The 21,153-nt window shown below is 35.5% G+C and overlaps 1 protein-coding gene across 4 annotated transcripts in view; it reads left to right on the top strand.

Annotated features, from left to right (window-relative positions):
* Lama2 (laminin, alpha 2) overlaps window positions 1–21,153 on the top strand; it is a 570,325-nt gene that overhangs the window by 248,367 nt on the left and 300,805 nt on the right. For all 4 annotated transcript variants that reach the window (XM_005389182.2, XM_005389183.2, XM_005389185.2 and 1 more), the window contains exons 10-12: window positions 5,251–5,411; window positions 17,472–17,612; window positions 20,124–20,297. In XM_005389182.2, coding sequence (XP_005389239.1) covers window positions 5,251–5,411; window positions 17,472–17,612; window positions 20,124–20,297 — 476 coding nt within the window. The remainder of the gene's footprint in view (window positions 1–5,250; window positions 5,412–17,471; window positions 17,613–20,123; window positions 20,298–21,153) is intronic.

Consider the following 21,153-nt stretch of genomic DNA (forward strand, 5'->3'; position numbering starts at 1 on the left):
ATATATTTGTTTTGTTTTGTTTTGTTTTCCCCTTCCTTCTTTCTTTCTTTTCTCCTTTCTCCCATCCCAGTTGGTCTTTCCTTTTGAGCAGTTTCGGTTTTACTTCCCATCCCTTTGCAATTTAACTGTACTGAGCCATTTTTCCTATTCATTTCCAAAGAATCACCTCCAATCTCTAAATGGTGTGTGGGAGGGGAGGGCAGTGGGAGGGGAAAAAAGACAAATGAAGGTATATCGCGCACAGGTAGGTGCAAATTCCCTATGATGAATGTGATCATTTTGTATTCTTAAATTGTACCAAAAAAATTAATTCAAACAAAAAAGATAAACTTATTAAAAAAACAAAATGTTTTCATATTGTTTCCATTTTTAGAGGAAGAAAAATATTTTGTTCAAATTACTTCTCTCCTCCTCACCATCCTACATTTCTAGTGTATGTCTCTTCTATGGTATCTTCAGCATATTAAATAGAAAGCTTACATTCCTGCCTCATAAGCTGTTAAGTTTAGGCCTTGCCTCTTGTTGTCTAATATGTAAGATGACAGGAATACCAGCTTTACCCTTTACAGTCTTTTCCAGCTGTCTCTCACATATTTATCTTTTTTTGTTTGTGTGTTTTGTTTTGGTTTTTTTCCGGTACCGGGAATCGAACTCACAACCTTGTGCTTGCCAGGCAGGCGCTGTGCTGCTGAGCTAAATCCCCAGCCCCTCACATATTTATCTTTGCAAATAGATAAATAGTCATGTTGATAACAAAGATACTTTCCATTTCAAAACTGAAATCAAATCAGCATTTATCATATAAATTCATATTTACAATAGAGACCCAAGTTGTGAAATTACACACATATTTGTGATGCATTTCACCAGTGTGCTTAGTCTGAGCTATTGATCTCTTTAGGAAAAAACTCTAATGTGTGCCTGAATGGTCTGAACTACTTAATTAAATTGCATAAACAGTAGAAATTACGTATATCCCAGTGTCTCATTGGCATTGGTTTGAAGAAATACAAATATATTTCTTTTATGAATTGTGTTTCTTTTATTTTCTTTCAGTGTGAAGTAGATTCTTTCTTTCTCCTTGGATCTGTATGAGCTTTCTTAGGATTAAAAATAGTAACAGGGGTTGTGGTAAAGTGCTTACATAGTAGGTGCAAAGCCCTGGGTTCTAGCCCTAGAAGTACAAATTATAGAGCAAAATAAAACAAACACCTTACACACTTGTTATAAAGAAGTTCTAGATTTGTTTTGTGTCTCATTATTGTAGATAAAGTTTCTAATGTATGGGATTGAAATATTTTCAGAAAATCAGACCTAAAATTCAAATAATCTTCTTCAGTTATAATGACACTAAATATGATCATTACATATATTAACATCCCTCTATTGGATTTCTTACATGCCTTTAAAACCCCAAAACTCTTATCTATCCAGAGATTAGATGATGGATATATTTTTTGCTTCATTTGTATGATTTCACTTAAAAACAATTTTATGAATGCATCTGGAATTTATTTTGACATGTTTAGAAGGAAAATTTCTATCTGTTTTTTGTTTTCAAATAATCTTTTTAGTCACTGACAATAGTGTCTCTGTAAACATAGTATTTCACGCTATATAAGTCTGTGGTACTACTATTCCTATAACCAAACAATAATTTTGTAGTTCCTATATTCACTAGTAAATGTTTGCGGTCTGTAGTGATTACTGTACACTCATTTTGGGGAATGGGCACATGGACATAACGTATCTTCACTGTCTTCGCCTTCTCTTCCCTTCTCCTTCTTCCGCTTCCCTTGCATTTCGTGGTCCGCTTCCCCTTTGTAAAGATCTATCTCCATGTTTCCTACAATCTGTATTTGCTTCAGGCTACGCATCTGTTAGCAGCACTCTACTATCTGTCTGAATCTTATTATTTGCCTTGATTTTCCTGCTCACTGTTACTATTGTGCTGTTTTATGTGTTTCATTATTAGGTGTGTGTTTTGTGTACACGTATATATGTCTGTGCTACTTCATCTTTTCAGAGGCCTTGACTTTACACGATGTCTTCTGACCAGGCTTACCTAACTTATACAGGACAGAAGATTTTTAAACTATTGTTGTTTCATAAACCATGCCCACAAACTCTACAAGTTTCCAGAATTTTACACTCCACTCCACAAAAGACACTGGCGTATAAGCTGAGTGACCATCTAGAAGTCGGTTTTGTAGTTTTTCACCTCCAAAGATATTCTTTATTTTACTATAGCGAATCATTCCATCATTCATCAATATATTTACATATTTTTTATTTCATATGAACAGGAGTGCACCTTTAGTCTTTAAAATTTAAGGACACAAGTTCACTAGACATTTTGTATTTCATGGTGTCTTGATTTCTGGAAAGTTTTAAAATTTTAAATTAAAAACATGAAATTTTAAAATATTTAAAAACTTAAAATTTGTACATAATTATGGGGTACCATGTGAGAATTCAATATATGTATATATTATTTAGTGTTTAAGGTTTCACATATCTGTCGCCTCAAACATCCTTTAGGGTAAAAACAGTGAAACTCTTTTTTTCAGGCTTTTTTTGAATATAGAACACATTATGGTTATCTATAATCATTTTACTGTCAATAATAGCATACCAGAACTTCTGACTCTTATATAATTTAAAAATCGTAACATATAATGGTTTGAAAATCTTTGTTGTAATACATTACAATACTAGCTTTCTCTCCAATTTGATCTATGACTGTGATACATAAAAACTTCACTTTATTGTCCACCATGGTAGATCACATCTGGAATCCTAGCATTCTGGGAGGCTGCAGCAAGAAAATTGCAAGTTCATCACCAGCCTGGGCAATTTAGCATGTTCATAAAACCCTGTCTCAAAATAAAATTTAAAGAATAGGTTTGGGGCTGTAGCTCAGTATGAAGGACTTGGATTCAATTTCCAATAAGGAAGAAAACAAAGAGCTTGTTAGTGTTAAGCCGTATTTTTTTTTTTAGAAGAAATTTTACTTGACCTTCATGAAAAGACATTTTAAGATTCAGCCTGCTGGTTATTCTACTTACAGTTTTCTCATCTGGATTTCTAACTTCAGCTGTCTGTGGCTGTGACACCTGCCAGTCATGCTACATGGAGCTGTCGGCTTCTCTGTGCCTTAATATCTCCATTAAAATGAGAAAAAAAAAACAATAATGTTTACCTCACTTTGATTTATTGCTTACCAACTTAACCCACATCCTGTGTATAATACTAAATAAAATGCCCAAAATAAAAAAGTGCGTTCAAGTGTTAGCAATGATTTTCTTTATTTTGGCTTATCTTTGCTGTATTTTGATCCAAGAGATTACTAGCTTCATAGACTCAGTTACCTGCCTATCCATTTCTATACACCTGTAAGAGCTTGAAACATTGAAAACAATTTGCAAATATCACCTGATATTAAAAATTTTGTGGTAACTCTCTAATAATGTCCCATGTTTTCACATCCTGATTAGCTTCAAAATTTCCGTTTATCTCACTTTTATTACTCTTTAGATCTCCTTTCTGTCTTGTGTTTATTTTGTGTTTTATCTCCTTTTATAATTACATGATTCAAATTGTACTTAATCATTTTTTAAAATACTAGAGTGACCTAAGTCTATAAGAGAAATTTTGAACTACTATTTCTCCATATCTGGTCAACATAGCTAAATTTCTTCAGCATTAATATCATACACTTAGAAAACTATTTTCCTTGTGTTTAATTTGCAATTGAAGATTTGTTTTTTCTCTTAAACCCAAGGGCTTTAGAGATATTTATTAACTTTTTGATGGTTGACATTTTACAACATTTAATCATATTTGAAATTCACAATAGATCTTAATTTACTGAAAAATTTGATATAAATTTAGAAGTACAGTAGTAATTTATTTTAAGAAAATAAATGTTACATATCTTCTGATTTGACAAACAGACATGTTGTAGATTAGTAAGTATTAAGGTATGTTACATATTTATATACTATGTAATGTGTAATTCAACATCATTAAATTATTCAAATTTTCTGTTTTCCCCAATTTTGTACAGATACTGTAATTTCATTGTTAACCATTGAGCTTTAAACAATTTTTCATGTTTCCTGTATCTTTTGGTGTGTATATTTTGAGTTCATAAATACTATTTATTTGAACCATGACTATAATAATAAAAATCATTTAATCCATCTTTATTAATGGCATCCACACATGGCCCTGGTTAGTGTTACTCTGTTTCTTTCTATCATATATGTTTTCTTAAAATGCATTTATGTACCTGTGTTTTAATATTTCCAGTGATCTTACATATCTCTACTCCACATGACAGTACACACTTGTAGCAGGAATAGCAACACTGTTTATGATAGATAGCATCTTTGACAGTACTCCTGTTGTTCAGTGTAACGCTTTCCACGATCATGTATCCTTCCTTTTCTCTCCCTTCCTTTTGATCTGATGGACTATCTTTTATCAACTTACTCTTACCCTTTTCCAAATTTTACAAATCTATTTGTTGGATTCATTCATTCTGCATCTTTTTTTCTAGAAAGAGACAGTAATATCAGGAAACATCCTAGACAGTATTATTAGTGAAGAGAACATGGTCATGGGGATAATGATTCTCTTTTGCATTTCTCTTTGTATAATTGTTGAACAAAGGAAATTTAACTGCTTTTATATCCCTCTTCTATTTCTCATATCCAAAATATCCATCCTCATGAACACATGTATTCTTTTCTCTAATAATACTAATGTGACATTACCCTGAGATTATGACCATTAAACTGCTGGGTAAGTACTGTATCTGTATCCTCAAGGCTCTTTCCCATCTTGTGATATTGTATTGGGGGAAACTTATTTTATGAGTTTTCAGGTATGCACAAGTTCCTGGTTATAATTCTCTGCGTAGAGTTTAAGACAATTATTCTCTCATTATTTTCTAGCTCTTTTAGAGCCTTAGAATATGGTGACTGTAGTTTTTATATGATCTGAGATTTCATCTTTCTCTTCATTCTTAATATTCTAAGGGTGCTTAGAAGATTCTATGTCAGCATATATATAGCAACCTTCTCTTTACACTCCATGCTCTTTGGTTTTAAATGTATTGATATATATCAAGAATTTGATCTGGGAGCCAAAACATGTTATTAAAGGATACTAGAAATTGAAATTTTAAGAAGTAAAACTCTGTGTTTATTTTTAAACTGTTGCTGTGTGTGTCTCTTCCTGTAGGTTTGGCCCCTGGATCCTGTCATTGCAAAACTGGCTTTGGAGGGGTGAGCTGTGATCGGTGTGCCAGGGGTTACACTGGCTACCCAGCCTGCCAGGCCTGCAACTGTAGCGGCTCGGGGAGCACAAATGAGGACCCTTGCTTTGGGCCATGTAGCTGCAAGGTACATTATTTACCAGTAGTATCCCATGGTCAAGACAGAAGGTTATTTCCCTTGGCTTCTCAGTTATGCTGGCTGGAATTGCTCTGTATGTGCAACTCCTATAAGTGTCCTAAAACAGTCCCTAAATGCTTATCAGGATCACTTTATCAAGTCACTTATAAGTGACCTACCATTTATCTAAAAACTACAGATATGTAGTAGATAAATCACCATGAGACTATCATTTTATAACAGAAAGACTTTTCTTCCCACTGCCCATCTAATCTGTTCAGTTAAAACTTATATGTAATAATACATATACATCATTAGAAGCAGCAACTCTTTAGCATTATACTTAGATCTACTACTTCTTTGCATCTAATTCTTAAAAGAATTTTTTCAAAGGTTTCCTTCTCGATTTTTAAATAACCCTCTAAAGTTAGAATTCAGATAGTTCTTAAAATTCTCACCGTTTTCAACTCTTCTGTTTAATTACTAAAGCCGAAGAAGGCCTAGTGGAATTGATTCAAGACTCAACATTTCCTCCCAAGGGTACTTTTAGAATTGTGATTTTATTTGTTGCACATGCTTGGCTAATGGCTCATCACGTTAACAGCAAGGGATACATTACATCTGCAGCTTATGCACATACAGGAGACAGAGAGGCATGAGCAAGTGTAAAATGATCACCCTGACTAAGTTTATAGTGATCACTTCGATAATGTTCTGTTTAGTACATAGTTATGTTACCCAAGAGAGTGAGCAGTTCTTGAAAAAATTAGCCTGTGGTATCTCTATGGAAATACCAATGAAAAGAACTTTTTTTCCCTTCTGTTTACAATCATAGAGGAGCCTTACTAAAAGAATTCTGACTTTTATTAATTTATCAGGCTTATGTAAGCAGTTGAAAATATTTCATAGTTATAGTTGATACATGTACATGCATATGTATAAGCATTTAAACATTAAGTCATATGTCATTTCAATGTAAGTATATATATATTGCAAAAAGATGTCTGAAATACCAAGCTAAATATTATAATAGGTAAAAAGCAGGCATGTTTTTTTGCACCAATTTATGGTACAGGGCCAATTTATGTACCTATATTGATCTACTGGATATTGGACTATTTACTGTCCACACAAGTAAGCAGGAAGTCCAGGGAGCACATGGTGATTTGTCATGTACTGGAATATAGTACATTTTTTAGATTTAGTACTTTTCATTCCAATATTATCTGAAATGAAAAATTGCTCTTCTCGAACAAGGCTAGACAGTGATTTGTTGAGTGATTGGTTCCTTAAGGACACTTCCCCTCTCTACCCTAAATGACTTTTTGGGTCCTCCTGAAGGCCTTCAAATCTCTTCTCTAATAGGTATCAAAACATCTACTGCACGCGTTATTTCCTTCCCAAAATTCCACAGGTATTTCTAGCCTTCACTTGCTCAAATAATGGACTAGCTCGCCTTGCTTACAATGGAAAAGAAACTACCTCAGTCTACAGAATATAGGGAATCAGACAGGGGAAAAATGAAGCATTTTTGTATTTCCACCACGCAGAGGAAAGTGATGTCTAGCATGTTGATCGAAAGTAACAAGAAAAGGCAGGCCGCATTTTGTTCATTGTCTTTGGCAAATAACATCCGGGATGCTGTGTGCAGAGCAAGAGAGCTGTCGTGATTAGCAGAGTCGGGAGGGAAAGCTGTTTGAGCTGCTCCCACCAGCTCTCTACCCGACTCAGTACTGTACAGAGAGTGATTATAATCCTAATAAGAAAAATGCCTCCCACAAAGACACTTGAAGCTTTACACAGACAATTAAAATGCCACAATAAACAGCAATTAAGAAATCATAAAACAGATTGAAAAATTAAGTGAATGGCATCATTAAGAGCATCTTTCAAACCTGTGACATTTCAAATAGAAAACTGTCAGCTCTTAAGACAAGTTTTCTCTGGGATACAAACTTGTAGAAAGTAAGCTTTAAACATCTATATGATCATAGGAATAACAAATTATATGCATATAACAGATGAATTAGCACAGTTGTAGAACAATATATTGTAATTAATACTATCACAATGCCCATGCAATCTACAGCTAAGTGCCTGTTACCTCTTACTTACAAGAAAAATAAATATCTGAGTACATCAATATGCTATGTGTACAGGCTAAATAGTAAAAGAACACTTATCAGTGCGAAGAAGAACACAGTATTTCTTCCTCTCCATGAAAGCATAATTTGAGCTAAGTATGTTGACATCGTTCAAAACAACATGAATGAAAATGCTACTTAAACAAAGTTTTATTGACTGAAATTCAAAGAAATTATAGCATTTTGGTTGAGCAGAACTATGTATTCATGTGCATCTAGTATTGGTATCAAAATTAGTAATATTGAATAAGAATAAATAACTATGAATTATATGTAAAATAATATATAAATAATATATCTGTGTAAATATTCATTTCCAATGAGCACATTAATCAATATGCATTTGAACATTTATTCCTTTAACGCAACACAGTAAGAGTTTTTCAGTGTTCATAGAAAGAAATATCTCACTTATCAAAGGCTTTGTTATTAAATTTTTTCCACTGTGAGTGTTAAATAACTGATATTCTAAATGCCATACCGAGTATATGGAGACAACACACTTTTGTTTTTGCTATTTTAGTCACACAGATACTCTGCATAAACATAGCAGATAATTTAAAAATATTTAATTTCAAGAAAGAAAGGACCATTTCAAGGTGTCCAGCCCAAGAAGGGAACTGCAATAAAACATAAGCTCAAGCAAACTGTGCAGTGAGGGCTCTGGGACAGGGGTGTGAGGCCAGACTTAGTTTTAAGACTGAGGCTCAAGTTTGGGGATTTAAAGTGTTCCCTAGGACTCAGTGGAGAGAAATGATAACTGAATGACTTAAGCAGAGACTCTTGAAATCCTTTCTGACTGTGAAAAGGGAACTAGAAAATGTTTCCTGCAAATCTGGAGAGGCAGCTAGGAAACTCCTTTCTTTAGGGGTCAAGGTCAGGAAAATTTAGTGCCTTGTGAGAAATTCACTCCCCGAGGGGGAGTGCCTCATGGGAATACGGGCGCTGTTATTCTGTCTTTATTTGCTAGAATTCTGCAATGAATCAAGCAAATGGTTTTCCCTTGGGGGTTGGAGGGAACATGGCTTCAACTAAAAATGCGCTCACCACAAAACAGCACAGCAAGGAAGAGGAAAATAACTACAAGAGGAAACTGATAGTCACAATTATCAGAATATTTGTACACTAAGATCTAAATAACAGTCTGAAAATAATAGTCTAGAAATGTCATTATATTTTGTAACATAAATCATAAAAAGTAGAAATAGGTTAAAATGTACCATCATAAAAACATGCAAGACTAAGCAGGTGAAGGATTAGAAAAACACTACAAAATAGAATGATATAGTAAAACAAAATAATAAACTAATTTAGCAAAGAAATGAGCACAATATATATGTAATATAAAATAACAGATTAGATACAACTATAAGGAGAATCAGAATTATGGTCTTAAGGAAATTGCCTATTAAGTAGCATACAAAGATAAAACAGTAAAATGAGATACTTAAGTACCAGACAAAATAATAACATTGAACATGCGTTTTGCAGGATTTACCAAATTTACTTTGGTAAGAATATTGAACCCAGAAAAAAGTTTCACTAGATTGCAGGATACAAAAATCAAGCTATAAAAAGCAGAAGTACTTCTATAGGTCAGGGAAAACTAAATAGACAATGTAACAAAAATATTTAGAGTAGCATCATACACTTTCGGAAACCTAGAAGTAAATGCTTTAAAAATAGATAATTTCTTTTAAAATGATTGAAGAATGTAAAGTAAATATTAAAATGCAGAGATAGCTGATAATACCAAAAACCAGTGCAGTCCTGGGGAAATGGGAAGGTTTACTATTTTCAGTGTCACAATTTAGGCAATTTGACATTGTCTATTTCCTTTGAGATGACAAAGCTCTGTCATCCAGCAATTTCATGATAAAAAACTCTTAACCATATTTTTAAGGAAATATAGAAAAAGAGGCTCCACATGAGTCACTTGCTATACTGAAACTATCCCACTATAAATATCAAAAATATTTTAACTGATGAACGATATTATTTGAGCTGTAACCATGATGAGAGACCAATTCCGCATGCACTTTTTATGGTGAAAACTTTACATGTGTAATTTAAATGCAAACATATGCGACATGGAAAGCTCATTTTAGAAACACCTCGGGCTTAAGTCTGACAAGTTAATACCATGATCATTCTGGTTGAAAGAGAAAAAGCGGGTGCTAATGCAAACCCAATAAAAAGGTTAATACATCATAAAAACCCTAGTGGATGAAAACAATGGAAACCTCTCTGCATGTGAAAAGTAATATAAACAACCAGAAAGCAATCCACTATGTATTAATTCTTCAGTAAAGATTCTCTCCTTAAACACCGGAAGGGCTCCTCTGAGCTGTCCCTGATTTCATCTCACTTTGGTCCTTGTCCTCCAATGTGCCTCAGCTGAGGCTAGAATCCTGCCACATCCGTTTATCAAAGACTCCCCATTCTCAGTACCTGAGAGCACAATTCTGCCTTCAGCAAGAATCCGTTTAGGTTTCTTTAACAAGAATCAGCCTACCCTTGCTGTTTCCTTTTAGCAGTTTCCATAAACTGACCCCCACGTAGTCCTAAGCTATAGATCCCCAGTTATCTTTGCTGAATTGAGAATGAAATCCAGTTCCACACTGAGGTCTCTTTCCCTATTACCATAGTTTCTGAATAAAATCCCTTTTTTAAAAAAAAAAATCGTTTTAGCCACTATCTGGTTATGGGTTTTATCGTTTTTGACATTATTAAAAGCTCAGCTTGCAAAAGTAAAAACTAGGTTTCATTTATTTTTTTTCTCCCTCTCCCACCATTTATTATCTATCCTTGGAACAGGACGTTTACAGAGTAAGCACTCAACAAATACTGCTAATTAACTAATTATCCTTCCATTTGTTAAGTTTTTTAATAGTAGGATGCATTAGAGTGAAAGCCACAGCGGAAGCAAACCTGTAATTGACTACACATATCCAAAGAGCCCAGCATGATTACAAAATTTCTGAAGCAATTATCACAGAGACTAACTTAAATGTCACTGTAGATATTCTTGGTAACATTGTCAATAGAATTCCCAGTTGACTAACAATCACAGTTAAACATGGACTGCTGAAGTTGCACCTAATTTATAAGGAGGCAGCTTCAGGAGAATGAATGCAGGAAAATTACTGTGACTGTATTTCTCCAGAGAGAAACTATACTGAGGAAACTATAGCAAGTGGAAAACTGATATCAGCCCCACAGAATCTGATTTTAGAAATAAAAAAAAGAGAAACTAGTAAGGTTCTTGTAATCCAACTTTGTTTTCAGGGGAAGAGAATAACCTAGGGAAAAATCAGCAACTTCTGTAAATGTTTTTGGCAAGATAGGCTACAACATACTTAATCAGACATTCTACTAAATATCTTCATTGGAAATATGTGTCTAAAAGACACATGCTTCCCTAAGGAAATTAAAATTGGTTGATGAAGGACAAAAACATTCATTTTACATGTAAGGTAAGCATACACATTACATGTATACAGAGTATATCTATAAGATTAAAATACCATGGTGGGGATTATTATGAAAACAATTACTCAATAGAGTCTTTACAGTCATAATAATGAAAAATATACTAAATAGACTGAGAATGTTGTCTGAAGTAAAGTGACACTTTTTAATATAACAACTTGTATGAATATGAAAATGTTTATTATATAGATTATTTACAATGGAAAAAAATTGACTATGGTTGATTCATATTTAATATAATTGATTATAACAATAGTTTGGAAAAAGTGAAAATAGAATGCTTAGAATCTTAATTTCTTGAATGGAAGTTTGGAATGTTCTGGAAATTACTTCATCCATACGTTTCAGTGTGAAAATTATCATTAAGAATGCAAATTGGAAAGAATAACACGTGGACTGAAAACAAATAAAATAGTTTTTTAAATTGACGGGAGTTTTCATAGAGTAGACCTCACATTTTTAGGTAAATATTTGAAATGCCTTATAAAAATATATTAAATTATGTTTAGAACTCTTTTTAAAGTTGTTCAATACAAAGAAGTAATAGAATAGTAGCTCTAGAAAGATAAACCTCATAATGATTAAAATGGCTTTTGGACTGGAAGTTGTAAACTCTCACTGTCATTGTTTGATATTTTGGACCAATTATTCCACACGGTCTGCAGGACCTGAAATAGAAAGTAACAAGGAGTAAGACATGGGCCTTGCCAACCTTATAATACAAAGAGGGAGAGAAGAACAGTAACGGCAGCTTTAGTGCTTGTACTTTTTTTTTTCAGCACATGACCTTTAGTAGATAGCCATGCCTAGTAACATTACAACTGACAGGATGGTGCTATGGGAGCCTATGCTCATTTTATCATGAAAACTTCAGGATATGCCTTATTTTGCTCAACCCTGGGACTTTTCTGACTTGATTTGAGGTTATATAGCAAACTCTGGTGATGGATATCTCTGTACCCCTCTTAGAACACCTAATTCCCTCTACCATCTACTATGTAGTCTTCACATTTTTTTACTTCGTTTGGTACAATCTTCTTAGGGCAATTTGCATTCCACTTGGTATCCCCTATCATAACTTGTTCAGAGGACCCCAACAATGATTTGATGAATGAATGGGTCCTTTAAAAAATAAGAAAAATGAGGAAAATGTGCCTGGTGTTTATTAATAATTTGATATTGAAAGGAAAGGAAACTGAATCACTCAAAGAGCTCAGCACTGAGTAGATGGTTCATATTTAAACTAAGGACCAAAATGTTTAAGTCTTAGACTGCTCATATCAAGAGTATCTTCCAAGAATCAGTCATGCGTACAATCAGAGGCTGAATCATGGATCAATGTGGATGAGTCATAGAGGTTTTGAAAAAGCAATCAAAGGCCTCAAAAGGCCCTTGGAAACTTGTGGAAAGAATTGCAACCCAAACTGCCAAGATCAATATATCAGCGTGAAGGAGCTAACTAAAATAAGATTTATTTACTATGTTATGTAAAAGATGGGGAAACTTTGTTGCTGAGAAGGTACGTAGAAAAGCCCTGGAACAGTTCACTTCTGTCTTTGAATTGTACTTCTCCCTGTTCCATAAAACAGCAAACATCATAGTGTGATGTTCTCTATGAATCATCACTCAAAAACTTATTTTTAAAAAAGAAAAAATTTTAAATGCAATCTTACAAACAAGAAATTACTTGTATATCTACCTATATACTCTCTCAAGGGAGTTTAGTAAAGGAAAAATATCATAGGATCTGGTATGGGTGATTAGTTTCGTGTGGGTTGCAATTTGTCTGCAAGGGAGTTCTGCTCAGCTAAAAAGCTTTCCTCCTCCTTTGACATCTTCCTGCCAACCTTGAAAGACCCTTTAAGTGTGCCATAAATAACAACCTATAAGCATTCCTTATATCCATATATTTAATACTTGTGTTTTAAATTTGTCTTCAGTAAAGCCTTAGAAAAATCAAAGCCTAGCCATTTGGAATGGAGTGAATGTCCCTCAATCTGATAAGGAACCTTAAAAGAAAAACTCTTGATAAGTTAAATTTAACTCAGTGTCTTTGAACAAAGGGAAATTCTTGAATCAGACAGCACTCAGAACCAGATTAAATTCAGAGACTGCTGCTCTCAAGTACTCCGTAAGTGGGAATAGACTAAAACAAATGTAAAATAAAAACAGCTTGATTAGTTAATTCTAGATATTTGCCTTATTTAGAAAGAACCTGATGAATGACAGCCTGTGACTGGCTAAAGCTCAGGGGCTGGTGCTCTGTTGAAACCTGACTTTCTGTTAATACAAGCAGACTCTTAAATTTTTAGCCTATTGACATAGTGTTAGTTTGCAATTCATTATGTGGGGGACTCTAGGTACGGAAACAACCTCAAGCCAAATTTAATTTAGCAGAAGCTACAGCTGACTAGAGCAAAAGTCTGGGACAGACAGAGGAATAAAAAGTGGTAGTGTATAAGCTTAAAGTTGTGGCTCTAGGGAGACAAGCGCTGTGCAACTGGACAGGAAGCCCTCGCGAATGTTCTCAGGGATGGTAGTAGTTTATGAAAGGAGTTGAAGTGAACTGGGAATGGGGAGACAAAGCAGGTTAACTGGAAGACTTGTAATGGGGTTTAACATATATTGGTGTGAAGGTCTGTCACAGTAAACACCACAAGGTACTGCTTGGCTACCGTATTCTGTCATCATACCATCACGGTGAGTCAGGTCCCATACAGCACCCTCAGTTTCAGTGCTTTGCTAGAAGAACAGATAAAGCTCAGAGAAGCTGTTTCCTTCATCTCATAGTGCATGGCATGAAAGATTCCAAGTTAAAGTTATCAAAGACAGAAGATGCTCCAGGAAAAGACCAGGGAAAGCCAACCACAAGTTCCTCATTACTCTTTCAGTGAAAGCTTGCAGAGGCTGTAAGTTGTGGTGTCCAGGGTGTCTATTGGGGGCTGTTATATAGATATGGAAAGCCCTTGGGACAAACCTTAACTTCTCAGTCTCTGACACCCCCAGAGTTCCAGTGGCCCCACACCTTCAATTTTAAAAAGAGGCATTTGCCACAGGGTTAGCATAAAATACCAGATGTGTCCTTATGCTTTAGGTATGAAAAGACAATCTTACCAGGCAAGATATTCTAAGATGTTTAATTGTTGTCTCCCTGTAACATATTCATTGTGGTATCCAGCATATAAGCACCAAAATCTGTTGCGTTACCCAATACTGCATCATGTATGCAGTAATGACTCTTTTTGCTCCCCTGTCTCCCATTTCATAGTCATTTTACCTGGTCCTGTCAATTTAAGTCTCAAAGTTATGTGAATTTATTTCCTTCTGAATGTCTATTAACAACCTACCAATTCTTGAGGGATAAAACTCCTATCTCTGAGGACAGCTTCAAATACCTATTATAATAAGGTAGGGATGCTAGATTGCTAGTAGCAATGTTCCTAGCAAGTAAGAAATATCCAGTGCACTTACTTGAAAGAATTAATAATAAGTGAACCTTTCCTTTTTTCCCTATTAATTCTTGTCCCAAATATATTTGGCAGCATGCCCTCTCATCCTAGCTCTGACAACAAATTGAATTTTTAAACCGGGCTTCAAGGTGTAGGTGAAATTTTTCTCCTGTCGTAAAGCCTCCTGAAGCCCTGACAGCAGGAATTAGCACTTCCTTATGTTCCTGTAACTTAATTTTCTCCTGGGCTGCGCTTACCCTGTTCCACCCTGTATTATAGTCAATTGCGGGGGCTGGGGATTTAGCTCAGTGGCACAGTGCCTGCCTGGCAAGCACTAGGTCGTGAGTTCAATTCCTGGTACTGGAAAACAAACAAACAAATATATATATATATATATATATATATATATATATATATATATATATATATAGTCAATTGTGAGTGCATCTTTTTTTTATCCAAGTAGCTATTGGCTTTTAGGTCTGTCTCTTGGACAGAGACCTTGACCCACTCATCTACAGAGTATCTAGAATTCCTACCCTAATGTGTTACTTCAGGTTATTAATTTAAATTTAATATGCAATTATTTAATCACAATTTTTCAGGGTCATATTACCAGGTTAAAATAGAGCTAAATAAAATGTGACTAATGTGTAAAATTTTCTAATTGTTGAACTCTGTCTGAATCCCAGAAAAGTGGTATTATTTTCTTTCAAATTAGAGAAAATGAAAAGGATATTAGAACTGGCACAGAACATAGTGTCCAGAACTGTGTTGCAGTGTTCTCCACGGGATAATCTTAATAATAATTACAAATGTGTTTCATCTCCCCTGCTTACCTATCCTTTTGAAAATGTTCTCATTTTGAGTGCTTTAGGGAGTTATTTCTCCCTTACAAGTTTAAAAATTTGTTTGTTTAGTTTTGCTGACATCTATCATTTCAAAATATCTGAAATCAACCTTAAAAAATCAAAACTGGTTTGTATGTTAGTGGCAGAATTTTAATTGGTGTACATATCAGGATTCTAATATCCTAAAACAGGATGAAAACCTCTTGTTATGTCCCTCACCAGTGAAAATGGGTCATAAAAATTAACAGCAAAAATGTTGATTTTAAACAAGTTCCCTTGGATCTAAGAACCTCTTTGTTTATTCTTATAAATTTTCCTTATTTTCTGCCGTTTTTCTTTTTTGTACTTTTACTTACATGTGCTCAGATTATATCAAGCCTACGTTCCTCCCAGTCCTTGCTTAATAAAACCATTTTTACTAAGCATCTACTGTATGCATAGCACTTTGGTGTGCATAAAAATCACGACCGTCAAGAGACTCATTTAACAATAATAAACTTTTATGAAGGTAATGCTCAGTGTTGTAAAAGGAACCTAGTTGTTTTCTGCAACTGTAATGATAACTAAGCAGGATTTCTACCTCTGGTTAGAGTATGACATAAAACTGAAGAGAGTAATCTTTAAAATTTCAGTTATATGTTTTAACTCCTATAATCCCATTACTTGGTGGGGGAGGCAGGAGGATCGCAAGTTGGAGTCTCACTCAGACAACTTAGTGAAACGCCGTCTCAAAATAAAAATTAAAAAGTTGCAGGATGTAGCTCAGTGAGATTGCTCCGCTTTCAGTCTCCAGCACTGCAAAAGGGGGTCAGGAACTAGAATATGGGTGAGAGGAAAATTAGTTCTCCAAGGAAAGGAAAACTTGATAATTTAGGTAGGAAAGGGAATTCAAGCAAAACAGGAAATGCGGAATAAATGCATGCTTACATAACACCGAAAGTCTAGAAAACAGGGAGCCTCCATTTAGCAGTATCAGCGAATATTAACCACTTCTTCCTCTGCGAGATTACACCCTTCCCAGTTGTGCACTGTGTAGTGGGCTCTCCCCGGACTGAGTCTATTGCAGGCTCACAGGAAAACAGTGCTCATGTACTGAGCCTGGGGCTATGGAGACAGATCACCAGGGAGAGCAGTCAGCGAACAGGACTGAGTTTTTCCAATAATATCACAATCTCACTGGCTAGACCAGTGTGGTAAGGGAAGTCCTGTTAAAGTTAACCAGGAAAACTCTCCCCCTTTTCTACTTAGTCTGATCAGAGAAATACTATTTGTTCAGTTTCTCTGCATGTCAAATTAGTATGTCTGCCTCGAGTGTATGTATTTTTAATCTGCGTTATGAAGTGTTTCACAGTGGTATAATTCCCATAACATTTTACCATATGTCATGTGTTTTAAGATAAAGTTGCTCGGTAATACAGAACAGTAAACACAATTGGCCCCATGCTATTCAGACTGCAATATTCTTGTATTTTATCATGACAGTGACTTACAGGCTTAACATACATGAAGCTTAAAATCATAACTCTCAGTACAGTAGATTAGGATCAAATAAGCTTTCTCCTCAATTTGGTTGGAAAAGATATAGCTTCAGGAGAAGCTTATGAGCAAATGTTTAAAAATAATATTACACTGTAATCTTCCTGAGAAGATGAAATGAAGAACGAGCAGTTAGCATTTTTTTTTACACAGACACACAGAAAGCTCTTAATTGTGAAGGTGTTTTAATCACTTTCTTGTCACTGAGACGTAATATCCAACACTTCCACTTAAAGGAGGAAAGGTTCCCTGGGGCTCACAGTGTGTGGAGGTTTCAGGTCATACACTGCTGGCTGCAAGGCGGGGCAGCATGGCGGAGGGGCATCGCAGAGGGAAATCTGCTCACTGCATGGAGTCTGGGAAGCTGAGTCAGGGCGGGAGACAGGAAGGGAGACAGATGCTCAAGGTCATACCCGCAGGGACCCCCTCTCCAGACCAGACCCTGCCTCCTAAGAACAAGCCACCTAGAAGCCCCATAATCAATCACCTTCCAAACCAGTGAGGCTTTGGAGGGCATTTTAGACCTGAACGCTAAGAGAGGGTAGCACTTTTCTTGTTGCTAGTGTCCTTCTCTGTAATGCCTCTCTCTATTCACAGGAGAATGTTGAAGGAGGAGACTGCAGTCGTTGCAAGCCTGGCTTCTTCAATTTGCAAGAGGATAATCCAAAGGGCTGTGATGAGTGTTTCTGTTCAGGAGTCTCAAACAGATGTCAGAGTTCCTACTGGACCTACGGCAATGTAAGAGCTGTCATTTCGTCCTCCACGCCACCCCTGCCTCTTCTTTGCTGCTGCTTGTGTTCTTTGTAAGATTTTTTAAAGTATATTATAGTGAGCTTCGACTGAAATGCAGCAAGAAAAAGCGATAGATCTGTCTTCAAATACTATTACTGTGTCTTCCCTCCAAGCTTTAATGGGTTTGAATGTCCATAATTACTATGTGAAACAATAGTGGAATTTACTTTTATCTCCAGAAGACAGTACAATAGAGAAAACATGATTTTTAAATATAAAAATTATATTTTATATGTCCCATATACAATTTAGGAAAATTCTATTGTCATTGTTATACAATACATATGACCCATCACCTTTTTTAATGCTTTCCAGGTTCTTTCACTATTAAAAAGGGCAACAAGTTTAGATAATACCTTCACTTTTAGTTGATTTAACATTTTTAAAATTATTACCTAAACCAGTCATGTCCAACTTGCCACCTCTCTTTCTTTGTTTCTTTGTTTCTTTGTTTCTTTGTTTCTTTGTTTCTTTGTTTCTTTGTTTCTTCCTCTGTTCCTTCTTTCCTTCCTTCCTTTTCTTTTCCTTCTTTTCTTTCTTTTCCTCCCTTCCTACCATCTTTCTATTTTGTTCCTTCTTTCTTTGTTTTCTTCATCTTCTTTTACCATCTTTTAATATCGTAATAAAAGTGCAAATATAAGGTAGTCTTGCTACACATATGTATGTATTTACTACAGTATGTGTTTTATATGCAGCCCAAGATGATTCCTCTTTGCTAAAAAAAATAGAAAAAACAGAGGACAAGAAGGCCACGGGTTGGACAAGACTGAAAACTACTTAGCAGTAACTGAGGCTGTCTTCTTTTAACACACATCTGCTCATCTTTCTGCTTCCACTGCCTACCACGCTCTCCATGGCCTCTCCCTACAGACAGCAGTTTCTCTGTCTAAAAGAGAATTTAGAGGAAAACAGACCCTTCATAATCTTGTTAGTGAGTCACTGGTGGATTTTTAGGCAGTAAAATGAGATGATCAGACTTGTGTTTTACAAAAACTATTTTAATAAGCTATCTTCCAGACACTTCTTTCCTTTATCATTCATCAGCTAGCTGATTAATCTAGAATACAGCTGTTAATTTTTTTCCACCTATATTGTATTCAGTCATTTGGAGTACTTTCTGATATACCCTCATGTCTAAATATCAGTTTGTATACATATTATCAAGTGTACTGTTGTCAAAACAGACTTCGAAGAATCAATAGGAAATGATCTTTTGGTTCCAAACTTACTCATTTCATACATAGAGTCCCACCCGGCCCCCGTCGGCCACTGCTGTAACAAGCTTTTGCAGCTAACCAAGGGACAAAGCTGGCAGCACTCAACCTTGGTGTCCACTGCATTCCACTGTCTTAGGACACCTGAAGGTTGCTGCTGGAAATGGAGGAAGAGGAAGGAATCTGTTTCCTATTCTCTTCCAAACTAATGAGTTTATAATAGGCCTCTATTTTTTTCTTTTTGACCAAAGCAGTTCTAAAGATTCCACAGCTTTGGAACAAGAAAAATCAAATTATCTCTACATGAAGATATTTTCAAAAAATATTTCGCCCTCACCTCAATAGAGCCAATTGCCCCTGCTCGCCCAGCACCAAGCAGTTCACAGATGTTTAGCAAGACCTGGGTCACCGATAGCCTGAGTCCTCAGGAAGCAGAGTATGGCTGTCTGCCTGTTCCTAACTGGAAATAATGGAAAAGCGAATCATCGCTCACTCCTTCATTTTTCCTTTAAGGCTCCTTGCTTTTCCGGGCCAGGCATCTAGGCTATGAGTTCCCAGAGTACTTCTGAGCCTATGGGAAAGCGCGTACAGTATTGTAAGCTCTCGTCATGGCAACGGGTTGATGGAGTCAAATGTCCTTAACTGTCAATGTAAAAATTTTTAAAATGTGGAGGTTGGAAGAAATATTAAATGAAAAGACAACTTTCTAATACTTGTATTTTTTTTTTCATTTCTTCTTTGGTTTTAAAAATATATATGTAACACTTTTGAAATATTTTATTTCCACAAGCAACAAGAAATTTCTTTTTTTTTTTTTTTTCCCAGTACCGGGAATCGAACTCATGACCTTGCACTTGCCAGGCAGGCGCTGTGCTGCTGAGCTAAATCCCCAGCCCCAACAACAAGAAATTTCAGATGGCATAAAAAATATGAAACTTAAAGTCCAACTAGTTGCTATACTGTATAATGTTGTAACTATTGTGTGACTCTGAATGAATTCCTATGTTTTTTAAAAAAGCAGTACTAAGAATCACAAGTTTTAACAAGTATAGATTCAAAAAGTACCATCCAAACAAGTAGAAATGTAAGGAAGAATAAAGAAAACAATGGAAAGAGCCTCTCTGAGTGCATAAGTTTAATGATATTCACAGTAACACATTTGAACCTTTCTCTGTCAAATACAAGCAATATGAAAGAAAATATAGTTGATGGATTTTAATGATTATTGTGTGTTTTCTGGAAGATACAAGACATGAGTGGCTGGTATTTGACTGACATCTCTGGCCGTTTGCGAGTGACACCCCACCAGGACAACTCTGGGTCACCTGTGAAGATCAGCATCAGTAATGTGGAGGCCCGGCAAGCCCTGCCAGACAGCTACTACTGGAGTGCCCCGGCCCCATACCTGGGAAACAAAGTAAGTCCATATGGCACAAGCTTCCGCTGCTCTGCTTTCACAGACTGATAATGAAAGTGTGTTTCACTCAGCATTTCTTTAAAGAAAGATGACAGCTAACACATACTGCAGTGGCTTGTCAGAACCAGGTAAATCACTCCAAGATGGAGATTTCTCCTACATCACATGAGAGAAGTATGTATACAGGACATTAGTATGCCATGACTCCCTAGTTTTTAATATAATTGTAGTTCTAGTTAGGCTTTCTCAATGGATGGAAGGATGGATTGATGGGTAGATGGATGAATTAAACCTGTAAGGTATTTTGTAGAATATATTATACATGTTGAGAAAAATGGTGTTTGTTGCAAAATAGCTGTTTTGGGGAGTGGACCATAATGAAATACTTACTGAACTCTTTCTTGTCCATTTCTATTTTATTTTAAGGCTGACATGCAAGAGAGCTACTTTTTCTTCTACCTGGTATGAATGTTAATTAGAAAAAAGAAATTTATATCATAACTAGCTTAAGGCTTAAAGCTAGGAAGCTTCTGTGCAAAGCATGTTTCCTGTAGTTCAGATGGAGAGCTATTCTGGATGTGCCAGATTGCAAGCACATGTTTGTTTTAAAGCCTGCTCACACGTGTACACAAACATACACAGATAAACAAATGCATTAGGTTCAGAAATGCAGGCTGTTTTTATTTTTGTTTTCTCCTGTTGTGGATTATCACTCTCTAGATAGGTGGCTTGGAGCTTAGAATTTTATTTTCCCTAATAACTTGCTGGAAATTATTTTCATTTTCCCAGTTTCTTTCTTTCTTTCCTTCTTTCTTTCTTTCTTTCTTTCTTTCTTTCTTTCTTTCTTTCTTTCTTT

This window comes from Chinchilla lanigera, unplaced genomic scaffold, assembly GCF_000276665.1.
Source record: "Chinchilla lanigera isolate Chin_1 unplaced genomic scaffold, ChiLan1.0 scaffold00035, whole genome shotgun sequence".
Taxonomy (NCBI): Eukaryota; Metazoa; Chordata; class Mammalia; order Rodentia; family Chinchillidae; genus Chinchilla; species Chinchilla lanigera.